At 49.6% G+C, this 13,424-nt stretch overlaps 1 protein-coding gene across 2 annotated transcripts in view; it reads right to left on the bottom strand.

The window, feature by feature from the left end:
- GRIK4 (glutamate ionotropic receptor kainate type subunit 4) overlaps positions 1–13,424 on the bottom strand; it is a 185,739-nt gene that overhangs the window by 34,266 nt on the left and 138,049 nt on the right. For both annotated transcript variants that reach the window (XM_039722070.1, XM_039722071.1), the window contains 3 exons: positions 6,307–6,468; positions 2,122–2,274; positions 676–780 (listed from right to left, as the gene is read on the bottom strand). In XM_039722070.1, the coding sequence (XP_039578004.1) occupies positions 676–780; positions 2,122–2,274; positions 6,307–6,468 (420 nt within the window). The remainder of the gene's footprint in view (positions 1–675; positions 781–2,121; positions 2,275–6,306; positions 6,469–13,424) is intronic.

Here is a 13,424-nt window from a genome sequence, read left to right as displayed (position 1 = left end):
CTGCCCTGAATTAGCACCTGTGACAGGCCAGAAATTGCCTCTGCCATCACCCCCTCCAGGACCTGATGGATTAAGACAAATCCAAACCATCCTGAGGCACATTCCTCAGTCAAACACGCTGAGTTTGCCAGCCAGGGCTCAGCCAGAGCTAAGGTGACACCCTGAGCACCTCATGGTGCAAACAAGGGGGGTCTGTCACTGCCGTGTTTTCTGAAAAATCCCTTTGCCAGGATTTCTTCTCCTGGGAAGCTGAGAAGCCTTAGAGAAGAATGAAAACAATAATTATCTGATTCGCCTCTCCTGTGTTTTGCTGCTTTGGAATGTGGTTGGAGATTGTTTACCAACTGGTCATAATTTCATTGGTTTCATGTGAATTGTTTTAACTTAATGACCAATCACGGTCAGGCTGTGTTGGACTCTGGAAAGAGTCACAAAATTCATTATTATCTTTTAGCCTCCTGTCTATATCCTTTCTCTATTCTTTAGTATAGTTTTAGTATAGCATTCTTTAATATAATATAGTAACACAAAATAATAAATTATCCTTCTAAGAACATGGAGTCAGATTCATTCCTTCCTGCCACGGGGGACCCCCGAAAATACCACAGCTCCTTTTGGTCCCCAGAGCATCCCCCTGAGCCGAGGACACCCCGGCCCTGCCCTGGCTGCTCTCACCTGCCGGAAGCCACCACGAGAGTGCTGCAGGATTTTCAGGGCGTAGTTGGAGCGTTGGCCTTTGCTGTTGAATTCGATGTGGCCGGTGAGACCTTCCAATTCTACCTGTCCAAGAGAGACTCAGTTACAGCGCCCAGCGAGGCTGCCCCTCCCCAGTACAGGCATTTCCCCAGTACTACACAGGCAAAACTGAAAGAAAATCCTTCAGTCCTGATCAGAAACCCAGAAACAGGACAAATTGATGGTCTATTTCCACTAATAACCTGGGGCAAAGGGAATGATGTGTCTCCACAGGTTCAGGACCAAAGTGGATTCCACCAAAGAATGTAAAGCCATTATTTCAAGCACAGAAACACATTAACAACTCTGAACTGGAGAGTTTTAGAGTACAGCACTGTACTTTACAACTCTACAGTACTGTACTCTAAACTTTTCTCTACTTAGCTTAATATGTCTCTGCTTTAAACTACAAATCCACATTCTTGCTTCTAGCACCTAAGTTTGGAAGCCTTCTGCAAGGTCTCAAATCAAATCCTGTGTTTAATTCTAAGCTTTGGCTTACAGGCCCAAAGTTCTGAGAGTTCCCTGTCCAGAGAGAGGAGGGATGGCCCCACACACCCCACACTCCCAGCAGGAACAGCAATGCAACCCTTTTAGCTCAGTCCTAATTACTTTTGGAGTCTGGCTAGAGGAGAAAAGACAAGGAGAGGAGCAGGAAATCAGCAGCACGAGGTACAGGACTCCCAGATTTCCTTGCTTTGGGAAAACCAGCTCCACATCCTCTCACTGCCTCCCTCCATCCCAAGGCTAAGACCACTGGGTCTTTGAGCAGCAGAGGTGAGGGGAGGTGGAGGATTTTGTTGTCCTTGGCTAAAGGTGGGATTTAAAACAATGGGCCAAAGTGGTACAATGCTCAGGTTCAGCTGAGCTTTCCTCTGGGTGGAAAAAAACTCTCATAAATAAAAAACCTCTATAAAATTTCCTTGTCTCATTTACGCCCAAACAGAGTCAGAAACCTGCTCCTGCTGCACGGTCACCTCAGCTCTGAGGAGCCACAAACGCCAACTATTTCAAAAGGATGGGATTTCAGAGTGTTCTCGTGCCAGATTTAGGCTTGTTTTGTTCCAGAAATGACAATTTTGGGTTCAAAGGAGCCCAAACCCTTAGGGGAACTTACATCTTGCCCTTGAGCTCTGAGCAATTGTACTGCGTGATCTCGTATCAGCTCAAGTCAGAGCTCAAATCACTTAGAAACATTCATACTTTTAAAAAAACAATTGAATTCCAGTTTTTCTGCAGCAAAGCCTGAAAAAGGGAGAGTTTCATGTCGTTCCAAGGCCGGTGACAACCCAAACCCTCAGATCTCTCTTTTCACTGCCTTCAAAGAGCCTGGGCAGAGCCAGCCCCGCCGCTGGCAGCCAGGAGCAGCCCCCAGCCCCCTCTCACCATTCTCAGGTAGTTCATGAGGCTGGTGCCGTGCTGCCAGATCTGCGCCGAGCCGCAGGACAGGGGCTTGACGCCGATCTCCTGGCTGCGGTTCAGCTCCTGCACCGCCGTCACCACCGCGTACACCGCGTCGAACAGCAGCGCCGAGGACAGCTGCGGGGCAAAGGCGGGGGAAAGTCAGCCTGGAGCACAGAAATCCCCCCGTCCTGCTGCACCTCGGAGCTGGAGAGTGCTCTGTGCACAGCCTGGGTCAGCTGGGGTGGCCTCTGTGCGAGCTCCTTTCATCCATCACTGTCGCCTCTCTATCTCTGCTTGTCCTCGTTGCTTCCCAGTGCTCTCTGTCTCAGTTTCTGCAGTTTTCCTAATCAAGGGAGGTTTTTCAGCGTTTTGGTGGCTCTGATCAGTCTGCTGGCTAGGGAGAATGCTCCTGAGGGAAGCAGGAATTTCCAGGGGGAATTGCTCCTGAGATCCAATGCGTGCTCCTACAGAAGGAAACTCGACTGTGCTGCTTCAGCCATCGTGGGCAGCCTTCTCTGACCACTTTGACAGGCAGACCCACAAGAAATGATTGCTAGATCTGCAAATCCTGCCTTTCAGACCCCACAGAGATCATCCATCCCTCGCTACAACCTCCAGTTCCCTGCTGGAGCAGCAGGGAATGGCCAGAGTGTCAGAGCTCATCCCCTCTCCTGCTCACCTTGCCTTTGGTTGCCTTTGCCCAGGTTTCTTTGTCCACCAAGCCTCACAACCCCCGTTTCCCACTCATGCACAGCAGTTTCCATGGCTTTGGGCTCGTTAACAATCAGCTATTTTCTCCCTCGTGCTCACTGTTGCAACTGAGATTTCACTTTTAATTACTGTCACCTCCTGACTGCTGGAATTAAGCTGTTGCAGCTCATTACTATCAAGGCTGCATTTTCCTCATGGATACTTCCAAGAGCATCCTCTTCCCATCCCAGCTCCTGGCAGAGGGCTCAGTCTCCAGCCTGGGGCTGCTTCCCCCACCTTACCCTGGCTGTGGCTTCCAGCCCTGCAGTGGCTTCTGCATCCTCTCCTCCTCCCTGAGCCTGACCAGGTTTATTCACTGCTGCCAGTGGCCCTGCAGGGACAATCTCGCCCAGCTCAATGATCCCAACAATCCTTGGGCTTCCACTCTGTTGCTAATTTTGACTTAACCCTGCTTGGTCTTACTTAGACCAGTGGTGAGACCTCACTGACCACCCTGGTGTGGGATTAGACACTTGAAAAGCAGCAGAAAACCCTCAAAACCCACAAGCCATCCTAAATTAAAAGGCAGGATTCCAGCCTGATGCCACCAAAATCCCAAACACCAGTGACCTTTCACTCCTCCAACCTGCTGAGGCTGACCTAAACATTCCCTTCCTGGAGAGCCTTTTCCAGAGATTCTTAAAGAAGCTGATAAATTCTTCTCTCCTTCTTCTATTCCTTTAATACAAATTCTTTTCCTCACAGGGCTTCTCCAGCCTGCCCTGTCCTCAGCCCCTGCTCCATGAAGCTCTTTCCATGTACTTAATTTTAATTATGAATTTAATCCTGTTCAAGTTACAGGATCTCACACCCAATTTGCAATTCCTTTCCTGAATCAGGAACCATATTAACATCATGTGGACAAATGAAACTTTTATGAGACCAAACACAACTCCCAGAACCCCAAAGTTTCCCCCATTTCCTACCAAATCAGAATGTTGGCCCAGCATTTTTAATTTTCTCCTGCTGGGTTTCCATTTCCATTTTCCCTGAGCAGTTAATCCCTTATTAGATGGTGAGCAAGAGACTTGTAGATCTCAGTGAAGCATTTGACAATATTGATTGGAATGTTTTACCCCTGAACTCTGGAAAATTCATTAGGATTTCTGCCATCATCCTTTATGATTTCAAGCAATTTAAGTGCTGGGGAGGGTGTGGAGATACACAGGATCAAGTTCTTGTGACATGCAATAGAAATCCCTTCCCTGCAGCCTGACTTTGCACGGAACAGAAGTAAAACACAAAGTTTTGAGGTCATAACCTTCAGCAGAGGAGTGAAAAGAGACTTTTGGAGTGTCCTCCAGGCAGATCCAGCCTGAGGGATCTGTTCCTGCCCTCCTCTTTCCCCATGTCACCGATAAAAACCTCTCAATACTTTTATATTCTCATTTTAAACCACAGCTTTGTCCCTGTGTCACAAAAAAGCCAATTTCCCTGCTAACAAATTGATTCTCTCCCTGCACCATCTGATTTGTGCAGAGCCCTGTTGGTTTTGTGCCCCTCTGGAATATCAGAGCTCCATGGAAAATCCATGGAGCTTGGGAGACTTCCCTCAATCCCCAAATTCTGGACAATTCTTGACAGTGAAACAGGTTTGGGTTTTTCCATGTGGGGTTTTTCTTCCCTTCCTAAAACATTATCAGCTGTATCTTTGCCCCCAAACCCAACATGGGGAATTAAAGCCATTAAAACCCTGTGAAATAGACTTTGCAATCTGGATTTTATTCAATGACATAAACACTTAATTACAAACATCTGTTTTAGCCTAAATTCTAATTACCAAATCTAGCCATCTGTAATTTGAATGATTTTCTCTGATTTCCTTTCTTTGCAATGTGATTAATGAGAATGGCATTGGAGCAGGCAGCTCCCTCCTCCTTTGTCAGATGCTTCCTCAGCTCCAGCAAGAATGCCCTGGGATTTTTGCAGCTCACAGGAAACCTCCCTCCTGTCACTTCCAGCTGTTGAGCTTCCTTTTCTCTCTTTACGATGAGTTATCCCACAGGATCCTTCCCAGGGATGCTCCCTGCCAGATTTCCAACAGCAGAGGCAGAAAGGTCCTGGATTCACCTCACAGGCAAAAGAAACTCTGCTTGGGAATATTTCACCTCTGCTCTGTAACTTCCCTACCCTCAAATCCTTTTCCCATCACCTGGCTTGTGCCATCTTGAAGAATTCCAGTCTCTCCAGGCATCCTCCCACCTACAGGTTTTGCTGGATGCTCAATACAACGTGGGCTAAGAACCTAAAATGAGAATTTTCATTTCCCCGTCACACCTGCTGCTGGTTCCTGCTGGTTCCTGTTTGCACTAGGAGGAGGGAATTTGTTTTTAATGCTTCTCAACAGCCCCTGCAATCCAAAAAGGAATCTTCCTGCTGGAAATCCCGTGGAGACTGAGCAGGACAAGCTGATTGCAGCTGCCTCTGGCTGGGAGGGAGAGCAGGATGGTCCCAGGCACAGGAGCTCAAGTCAAGCCAAAGGATGTGGACACAAAGGGCAAAAAATCTCCTTATTTTGCCTCTTAAAGCTCCCTTTGTGGTGACAATAAGGAGGTTTTCAGCAGCTCAGCTCCTCAAGGGGCTCTGGGTTCATTAAAATCCATGCAAAGGGTTCAGCTGATGATATTTTCCTCTCTCTCTCTCTCTCCTCTCGCAGCTGCAGCTCTGATGTGGCAAATCTGCTTTGCAAACTCTCCCAGTTGTGGAGAATCCCTGGGGAATACTCCAGTGCTGATGTGCACACTCCTCACGCTCCTCAGGGAGCTGCTGCAGCACAGAGCACAGCTCAGCCCCTCAGGATCTGCCCGACCCAGCCCCTCCTGTGCCATCTGCAGCCACAATCCCCCTCCACGAGCCACTCTCCTGGAGTTTAAACACACAGGGATAAACTTCACGAGGGAAAAAAATGAATCAGAGCTGCATCATCCCCTGCACCCACAGAGAAACACAATCCAAATCAAGATTAGGCTGGAATTTAAAGCTGGGCTCCCACTCCAGCACAGCTCTGCACCCCAAGGTCCTTCGGGCAGCTCTGACTTTCAGGGTCACTTTGCCATTTTCCACATCCTCTGTAAATCACAGATTGACAGCTCAAGTCCTCTCCTACCTACTTAATAAAAATGCTCTGCTCTGGCTCTTCCTTCCCATTCCTGGACCAGCATCTCCTCATAAAATCCAATCCGAGGTACAACAGCAGCCTGGGGATATCCCTGAGCCCTTCAGCACAAGATTAAATAGGATTAAATAATTAAATGGTTTAATAATTTAAATAACTTTTGAAAAAATTATTTGAGACCAGAGTTTCTACCCCTGAGTTGCTCAGGACCATCCTGAAGCTCTTCCCACAAGGTTTTTCTGTGGTTTATCAGAATTCCCAGCTCAGGGAGGTTCTGGGGGATGGGAATGGATTTTACTTACTGCAGGCCCAGTAAAAGGAGCGTGGTCACAGTTCTCCTGCCAGGACTGGTTGAGGCTCTGGACGAACTCTTGGAAGAAGGCATGGGACTGGTTGAAAATGGAGAACCCCAGGATGTTGACTCGGTCGTCCAGCAGGCTGTCCAGGCGCTGGAGGGAAAACTCCTACAGCAGCCCAAAGCAGAAAATGGGGTTAGAGGGGAAAACAGGCACTGCAAGCTTCACAGCCACTCAGTGCCCTTGAAGGGAGTGGGAGCTGTGAGAGCCTGAACCCACCCAGCTGCTGGAAGGGAGAGCCTGGGTTTTACCAGGATTTGACTCAGGGCGCTGCTCACCTCAGGCTTTTAATGAAGGTATCAGCCAAGTCCAGTGCTTTATTGACCAAATTCCACCAAAAAAACCCCCAAACCCTCCAAAGAGGGCGTCACCCACCTGCTGAGTGAAGCTGCTCCATCACCACATCCAATTTGGTGACACCAAGCTCCAACTGTTCAATTAAATCGGTTCTCTCCCCACAGGAGGAGGAACCAAATTCTACCTAACCCTAAAATCCCCCAACCCTGCACTGCTCCTTTCTGCTGCCAGGTTCCAGGAGGAGACACCACCCTAATACCCTGGGGAGGGTTGGAGGGTGCCTTGACTGTGAGTTTTGGAGCTGGGAGCCTCCTCTTGCATTTCTGCAAGTGCTCAGAAGCATAAAAACAACTACATTAAATAAATTAAAACAGAGGGCTTGGTTTTGCTCCTCACATCCACGGAAGCAGCTACACAATAAAGGCTGGGGAAAAGTCCAGCCCTCCTTGTCCTGTTAGCAGGGAATAATGGCACTTTCCTCACTAATTTCTCTCCTGCTAATTGCTGAAGTGGAGTGAGAAGGTGGGAGTGACACTTCCAGCCACTGCTGGATGCTGGATCCAGCTGTCCCTGGGCTCCCTGGGGGATGAAATTCCAGCAAGTTGAGCCATTTTTTATCTTTGCTGTGCACTCAGGAGCAATTCCTGTCAATCTCCCAAACATGGGACTTACAAAACTATTCCAGCCCGGCCAAGACCCACGGGAATGCCATCAAAGGCAGGATGGAGCACATTTTGGACACATTAACGCTGGGTAATGTGAAATTGCCTGTGAACTATTGATTCATCTGAATGATATTATCCCTGTGCCTTGCTGACAGGTGATCCATTCACCCAGGGCATCCTGTCAGCCCCAGCAAGCAGGGAAGATGGCTGATGAGGAGCTGGGTTTGAGGAGAGGCTGGCTGCAGGCAGAGCAGCAGGAGGGATCCTAAACCCCTGTAAAATCCCCTCTCCCCGCAGCCAGAGCCTCCAGGCAAATTGTGCAGGGCACCGGGCAAACAGCTGCCCCACTGCCCTCTTGGCTTGGGGATATCCAGGAGGAAAATGAGATGTTTTGTCACAAAATCCGAGGTTTCATCTTGTGCCAGCCCGCCCCAGCCTCAGGGCAGCTGAATTAGTGTGTTTATTTATTTATTGTGGCTTTTGTCCCCTGAAAACATTTCCAAGCTTTTGAAGTGGAAGGTTTTGTTATGCTCTGATCTTTAAATGATCAATTACTGGATGAGGAGATGAAGGGGTGTCAGTTCATGTGGGGAAACTGAGGCAGGGGTGAGATTCACCCCAGCCAGGCACTGCCACAGGGCTGGACCCACAGGTCCTGCTGCCCTGAGTGGCTGAGTGCCATGGTCAGAACCAGCCCCTGAAGGAATCTTCTCCCACTTTCCCTGGGTAAATTCCCTGCACTGAGGCAGCTGCCAGGACTCTGTGCCTGCAAACAACCACAGCCAGACCCCCCAGAGCCCATAATCTGCTCTGGTCCAAACACTGCCAGCAGCTTTGCCCAGCTCCCATCACCACTGGCTGCTTCGTGCAAGCTTTGGTCTTTTCCCACAGCCAACCCTCTCCAAATCCCTCTTTTTCCAGCTGCAGAAAACCCCATTCCTGTGGCTGCCACGTCCATAAAGCATCACTGTGACACACAGGGGTGGCATGGCCTGGACCTGGCCCCTTCCACCCTGCTCCCTGTCCCTTCCCTGTGCTCCAGCTCCAATTTTTGGCCATTAAATGCCTTTCCATCAGAGGAGCAAGAGCCGGGTCAGGAGGAAATGAGCCGTGAGCAGCCCATGCAATGAGATGGAGATAAACCACCCCAGGGGGACACACTTCATTTGCAGTGGGATAAGAGAGATTTGGTAAGGTCAGGCTTTGCTGCAGAGGGCAAAGGGGTGAGAGCATCCCCACACTCCCAGAGCTGCCAGCTCAGCTTCTGTCCCTATTTGTTTGGGCTTTTTTTTTTTTCCCCTTTTTACACTCATTCACCATGCTTGACATTTCCAAATGCACGTTTTGCAAACAAAACCTCGTTTGCTATTCCAGACCTGCAGCTCTCAGCTGATTTCCCACCTGTCCTGCCCTCCTCCCACGCTGCAAGAGGCAAACACAGGCAGGACAGGGGGTGGGACGCCCCTGATCTCAGGGGTATTTTCAGCTGGAGAGCAAGGATTTCTCTCTGAGACATAGTGAGGGATATTCCTACACAAAACACTTTCCCAGCTGCCTTTCTCTCCTCCTGGAGTTACTCTCCCTCATCCTCAGTGCTGGCTGGAGCTTCTGCAGAAGATTCTCAATGCAATAAGAGCAAAGAGCCATTAGGAAAATAACTCTGACATCCTGTTTAGGAGGGGACTCCAAGCCTCCTCCACCTGTGCAAACACAGCTTTATAACCACAGGCTTTCAGAAAATGCCATCAAAATGATGGGTGCAAACAGCAGCTCCCTCATTTCCGCCCATCCTGGTTTTTTTATCCCTCTCCCTACATTGGAGGAATTGCAGTAATTGCCCAAAACTTGGCCCTCAATCTCAGTCCAACGTGAGGCACAGAGAAGACCACCAGGAATCACGCCAAGGTGAATCTCAGAGACACAAATCCTGCCTGCCTCAATTCCTCCCCCTCTTTCCACTCTGTTTTTTAAAACACCCACCACATGTCAATATTCTGTTTCAAGAGAACTCGGTAAAAAATTAGACCCGGAGGATCTGCAGCCAAAATTAATGAACTTTTTTACAGAAAGAAAAATCCCCAGGCCTTGCTCCGATCACAGCAAATTCAGCAGCAGGCACCAGCAGGCAATTACAGTGTAGATTTTCCGACTGCTACTACAGGGCTGCAACCACGAAATGTGCGCTGTTAAATAACAACACTTAGCAATTCCGTGGCATTCTATATTTTCCCGAGTGCTAGGCACACAATTAGCTAATTGAATTCCACGGGGTTCCCTGGGAGACGGCGCTGCAGGAGTTATTAGAGGATGAAGTCACTCCCTGGCTTTCTGCAGCGCTCCACCTGCACTCTTCACTTTCCAGCAGCACACAAAGCCCCCAGGAATGACCCCAGAATTGAGGGCACCGGAGGAGCTGGCTAATAAAACCCACAGAGGTGAGCTCTGTGATCCTAAAGCCTGAGATGGGATTTTCCAGCGTGGCTGGGTGTGAGGTGTGAGCAGATCTGCAGGATGCACTCCCCATTCTTTAGGGACATAAAGCCATCAGGAACAAGTGATGCTCACTGCAAGTGTGGCTCTGCAGGTCTGGATGGAAGATCAGCTGATCCCAGCCAGGATTCTGCACCCACAGGTCCTCTCCCACCTCAGCTGGCTCCGTGAGTTTGGGAGGGAATTGTCCCTCCTGTCCTGCCCATGTCACCCTGGGACAGCCCAGCAGTGACACTGAGTTTAGGAGGGAATTGGCCCTCCTACCCTGACCATGTCCCTGAGTTTGGGAGGGAATTGTCCCTCCTGCCCTGCCCGTGTCACTGAGTTTGGGAGGGAATTGTCCCTCCTGTCCTGCTGTCACCCTGGGACAGCCCAGCAGGGACACCCTGCTCCTCACACACTGTGGGGAATCCCAGCTGCCTTTCCGGGGGGGAAATCCTGCCCTGGAGTTATTTCCTCCAGAGGAGGAAACTGAGGTGAAGAGTTTAAACAGCAAGAGATTCACACCTGGCAGCACAGCTCTTAGAAACACAGGGGCATGGAAGGGTCTGGCTTGGAAGGGACATTAAGCAGCATCCCATTCCACCCTGACACCTTCCCAGGCTGCTCCAAGCTCTGTCCAGCCTGGCCTTGGGCACTTCCAGAGATCCAGGGGCAGCCACAGCCTCTCTGGGCACCCTCTGCCAGGGCCTGCCCACCCTCACAGGGAGAATTTCTTCCCAATTTCCCATCTAAATCTGCCTTCCTTTAGCTTAGAACCATTTCCCCTTTCCCTATCACCCCATGCCCATGTAAAAATCCCTCTCCAGCCCTCCTCTAGGTCATGTTCAGGCACTGGAAGGTGCTGTAAATCTCTCCAAAGACTCTCTCCTCCAGGCTGAGCAGCCCAAAAGAGATGTGGGTTAAAAACCTGCCTTACAAGACAAAACACCAAGGCCAGCATTCATCTATCAGCATCTCACTAATGAGGCTCATCCCAAACCTGCAGCTAAGCAATCAGCTCCTCGGCTAAAGGAAATCCCAGAAATTATGGCCAGTTCTTCCCTCACCACTGGCTCCACTGCTTCCCAAGAAGAGTGGCTGGAGATTTCAGCATGGAAAGGCAATTTCCAGCAGGAAATTATCCCTGTCACAGCAGCTGTCTGGCAAAAAAAAAAAGTATTTTAAAGCATGGGATCCCCATGCTGGGATGTCCCTCCTGAGTGTGGCTCCTGGAATTTTTCCCCCTGCAGCAGCCACTGTGCTGCTGAGCACTGCAGCAGCTCCTGAGCTCCTGAAGCAGCATTGATTTTGCTGCTGATCCTGTTCTGCAGCCCGTGTGTGTGTGCAGGACCTCGATCCTTATCTCATTTTTAATAACCCAGAGTGCCTGGGCAGCAGGGAGGCAGTGAGCACAGGAAGGGGACAAGTCTAAAGAGGGGATCTGTGACTGCCAGGGACACCCAGACCCTGTCTGAGCTCACCCCAGGGCTCTGGAAGGAGCAGGCTTTGCTCAATTCAGGCTGCACCAACAGCAAGAAGCCCACTCCATCCCTCCTCTCTCTCTTGCACACACACAGTTTTATCTTCCTCTCCTAATCACTGCAAGGACTTTATTGGATTTTTGGATCTGCTGATTAACAGCCTCCAAACCAGCCTCCAACACTGGGCTCAGCAGGAGAAACTCAGTGCTGTAAACTCAGCAGAGACTGCCCTCGCTCCCCTCAGCCCCTCTGGCAGCACCAAAAGCTGATTTACACCTGATTTACTCCAGGCCCAGGACACTCCGTGCTGTTCTTGCTCTTTTCTCGTGTGGGATGGGAAAGGAGAACACTGGGCCAAGGCTTCCATTTCTCTATTAAACCCTCACTCTGGCAAAACCTCCTCGTTCTGTTTGGTGCTCAGGAAAGCTCTCCAAACCCAGAGTGCAACGTCCATCCTCAGATTTCTTGGCAGCTTTTGTGCAAGAGCCAAACCTGCAGTGCCAGCTCAGCACAGCTCTGGTGACATCACCTGTGTGTGTCATTACTCAGCATTTTAGGGTTAATTAAGTATCCCAGAGCAGGCTCCTTGGGCAAACAGAACTCCAGGGAGCCTCTGCCCACGTCATGGAAGGCAGAACTGAAACACTTCACCCAAAAGCAGCTTGACCCTGCAATGGTCGCGTCCTCATCCCTGGCCTCAGTGACCAATTTTCTCCCCAAAAATCATCAAACCTCCTCAGTCAGAGGTGGAGAAAATTCCTGCCCTGTCCTCTGTGGATCCTGCTGCCCGCAGAGCCGAGCTGCCAGTCCTGTAAATCGTTCCAAAGCTCTGCTCAGAACACATTTATTTGTTTACTCAAGTGGACAATATTATGTTAAGTGCTTTCCACGGTTTTCCTGAAAGGCTCAGTTTATTTATAAACTATCAACGGAGTCAATACGTTTCTAATGGGCCACGTGTGAAAATCAATTTCCCTAGGAGGGAAAAAAAGTGGAAAAAAGTCATCACAGCAACAATTTGAGTAGGAAAGTGGATGGGCAGATCTACTCAAGGCAATGCTAGTTGGCCACTCGGGTGGGGAGAGAGAAGCTGTGACCTCAGTGAGCTCAGGGACAATTTAGGGGAATATATTTATATCTGTAATTGGATTTCTCTTCCAAAAGAAACACTGATGTGCCTTACAGGTCTTGAACCTCCTCATGCAAGGTCAGCTGGTAAATTTTGAAGGCTGTTCTTCAAACAAGAGCACTTTTAGGAAAATACACTGCCCAAACTTCAACTTCTCTGCAGGGAGATTTGGAGACAGACAAATCCACAAAGAGTCAAGTGCTGAATGCTGGGACCCAAAAAAAGACAGCTCTTGAAAAAAAAAGGGGTGGAAAGTAGGGAAAGAGAGATTTTTCCTCCTTCCCACCTTTTTCTTCCAGAGTTTCCAGGGGGCTGGGGTGTAGCTGAGAGAATGATTTACCCAAAAATTGGGAGTCAAGCACACAAAGTCAGAAAGTAAAGAAGACTGAGGCAGCAAAAGGCAGGGAGGCACAGCCACTGCTCTGTCTGAACCCTCATGCTAACTAGAACGAGGAGAAATTGCCTTGGCAGCCTTGCAAAAACCTGATTTGTTTGCCCTGCTAGCACATGCCACTGAAAATATGATCCATAAATCCCGGCAGTGATCGGGGCTCTCCAGAACACTTCGCATCAGCTGCTGGGAATCAGGAGGGCTGGCTGGGCTGGGAGGGGAAATCTGTCACAGGGCAACGAGAGACCCTGCCTTCCTCACCTGGGCAAGGGAGAAAATGGGACTGGATGGGGATTTTTTGCCAGGGGATGGAGGCCAAGAGTGCCCCAAGGGTGCCCCTGGCAGCTCAAAGGCCGAACACCACAGCCTGTGATGGAGCTCACGGTGAAAAATAAGATTATTTCACCACAAAAAGGCAATTTCACAAAACCTAAGCCCTGGTCAAAGCCTCATCTGTAGCTCCCTGTCCCTCTGCTTGATTTGACATCATCCCTTCCTTCCAAGGGATGTCACCCTGCTGACAGGCTACAGCAGAAATGTGTCACACTCTCTGGGGGATTGGGACACCAATTTCCCCTCCAGCTCCAGTTCCAGGCTGACAATTCAGCTCAAAAACCTCGTCCTGTACG

Source organism: Passer montanus, unplaced genomic scaffold, assembly GCF_014805655.1.
Source record: "Passer montanus isolate IOZ18808 unplaced genomic scaffold, ASM1480565v1 scaffold47, whole genome shotgun sequence".
NCBI lineage: Eukaryota > Metazoa > Chordata > Aves > Passeriformes > Passeridae > Passer > Passer montanus.
This window is presented reverse-complemented; position numbering and strand designations above follow the sequence as displayed.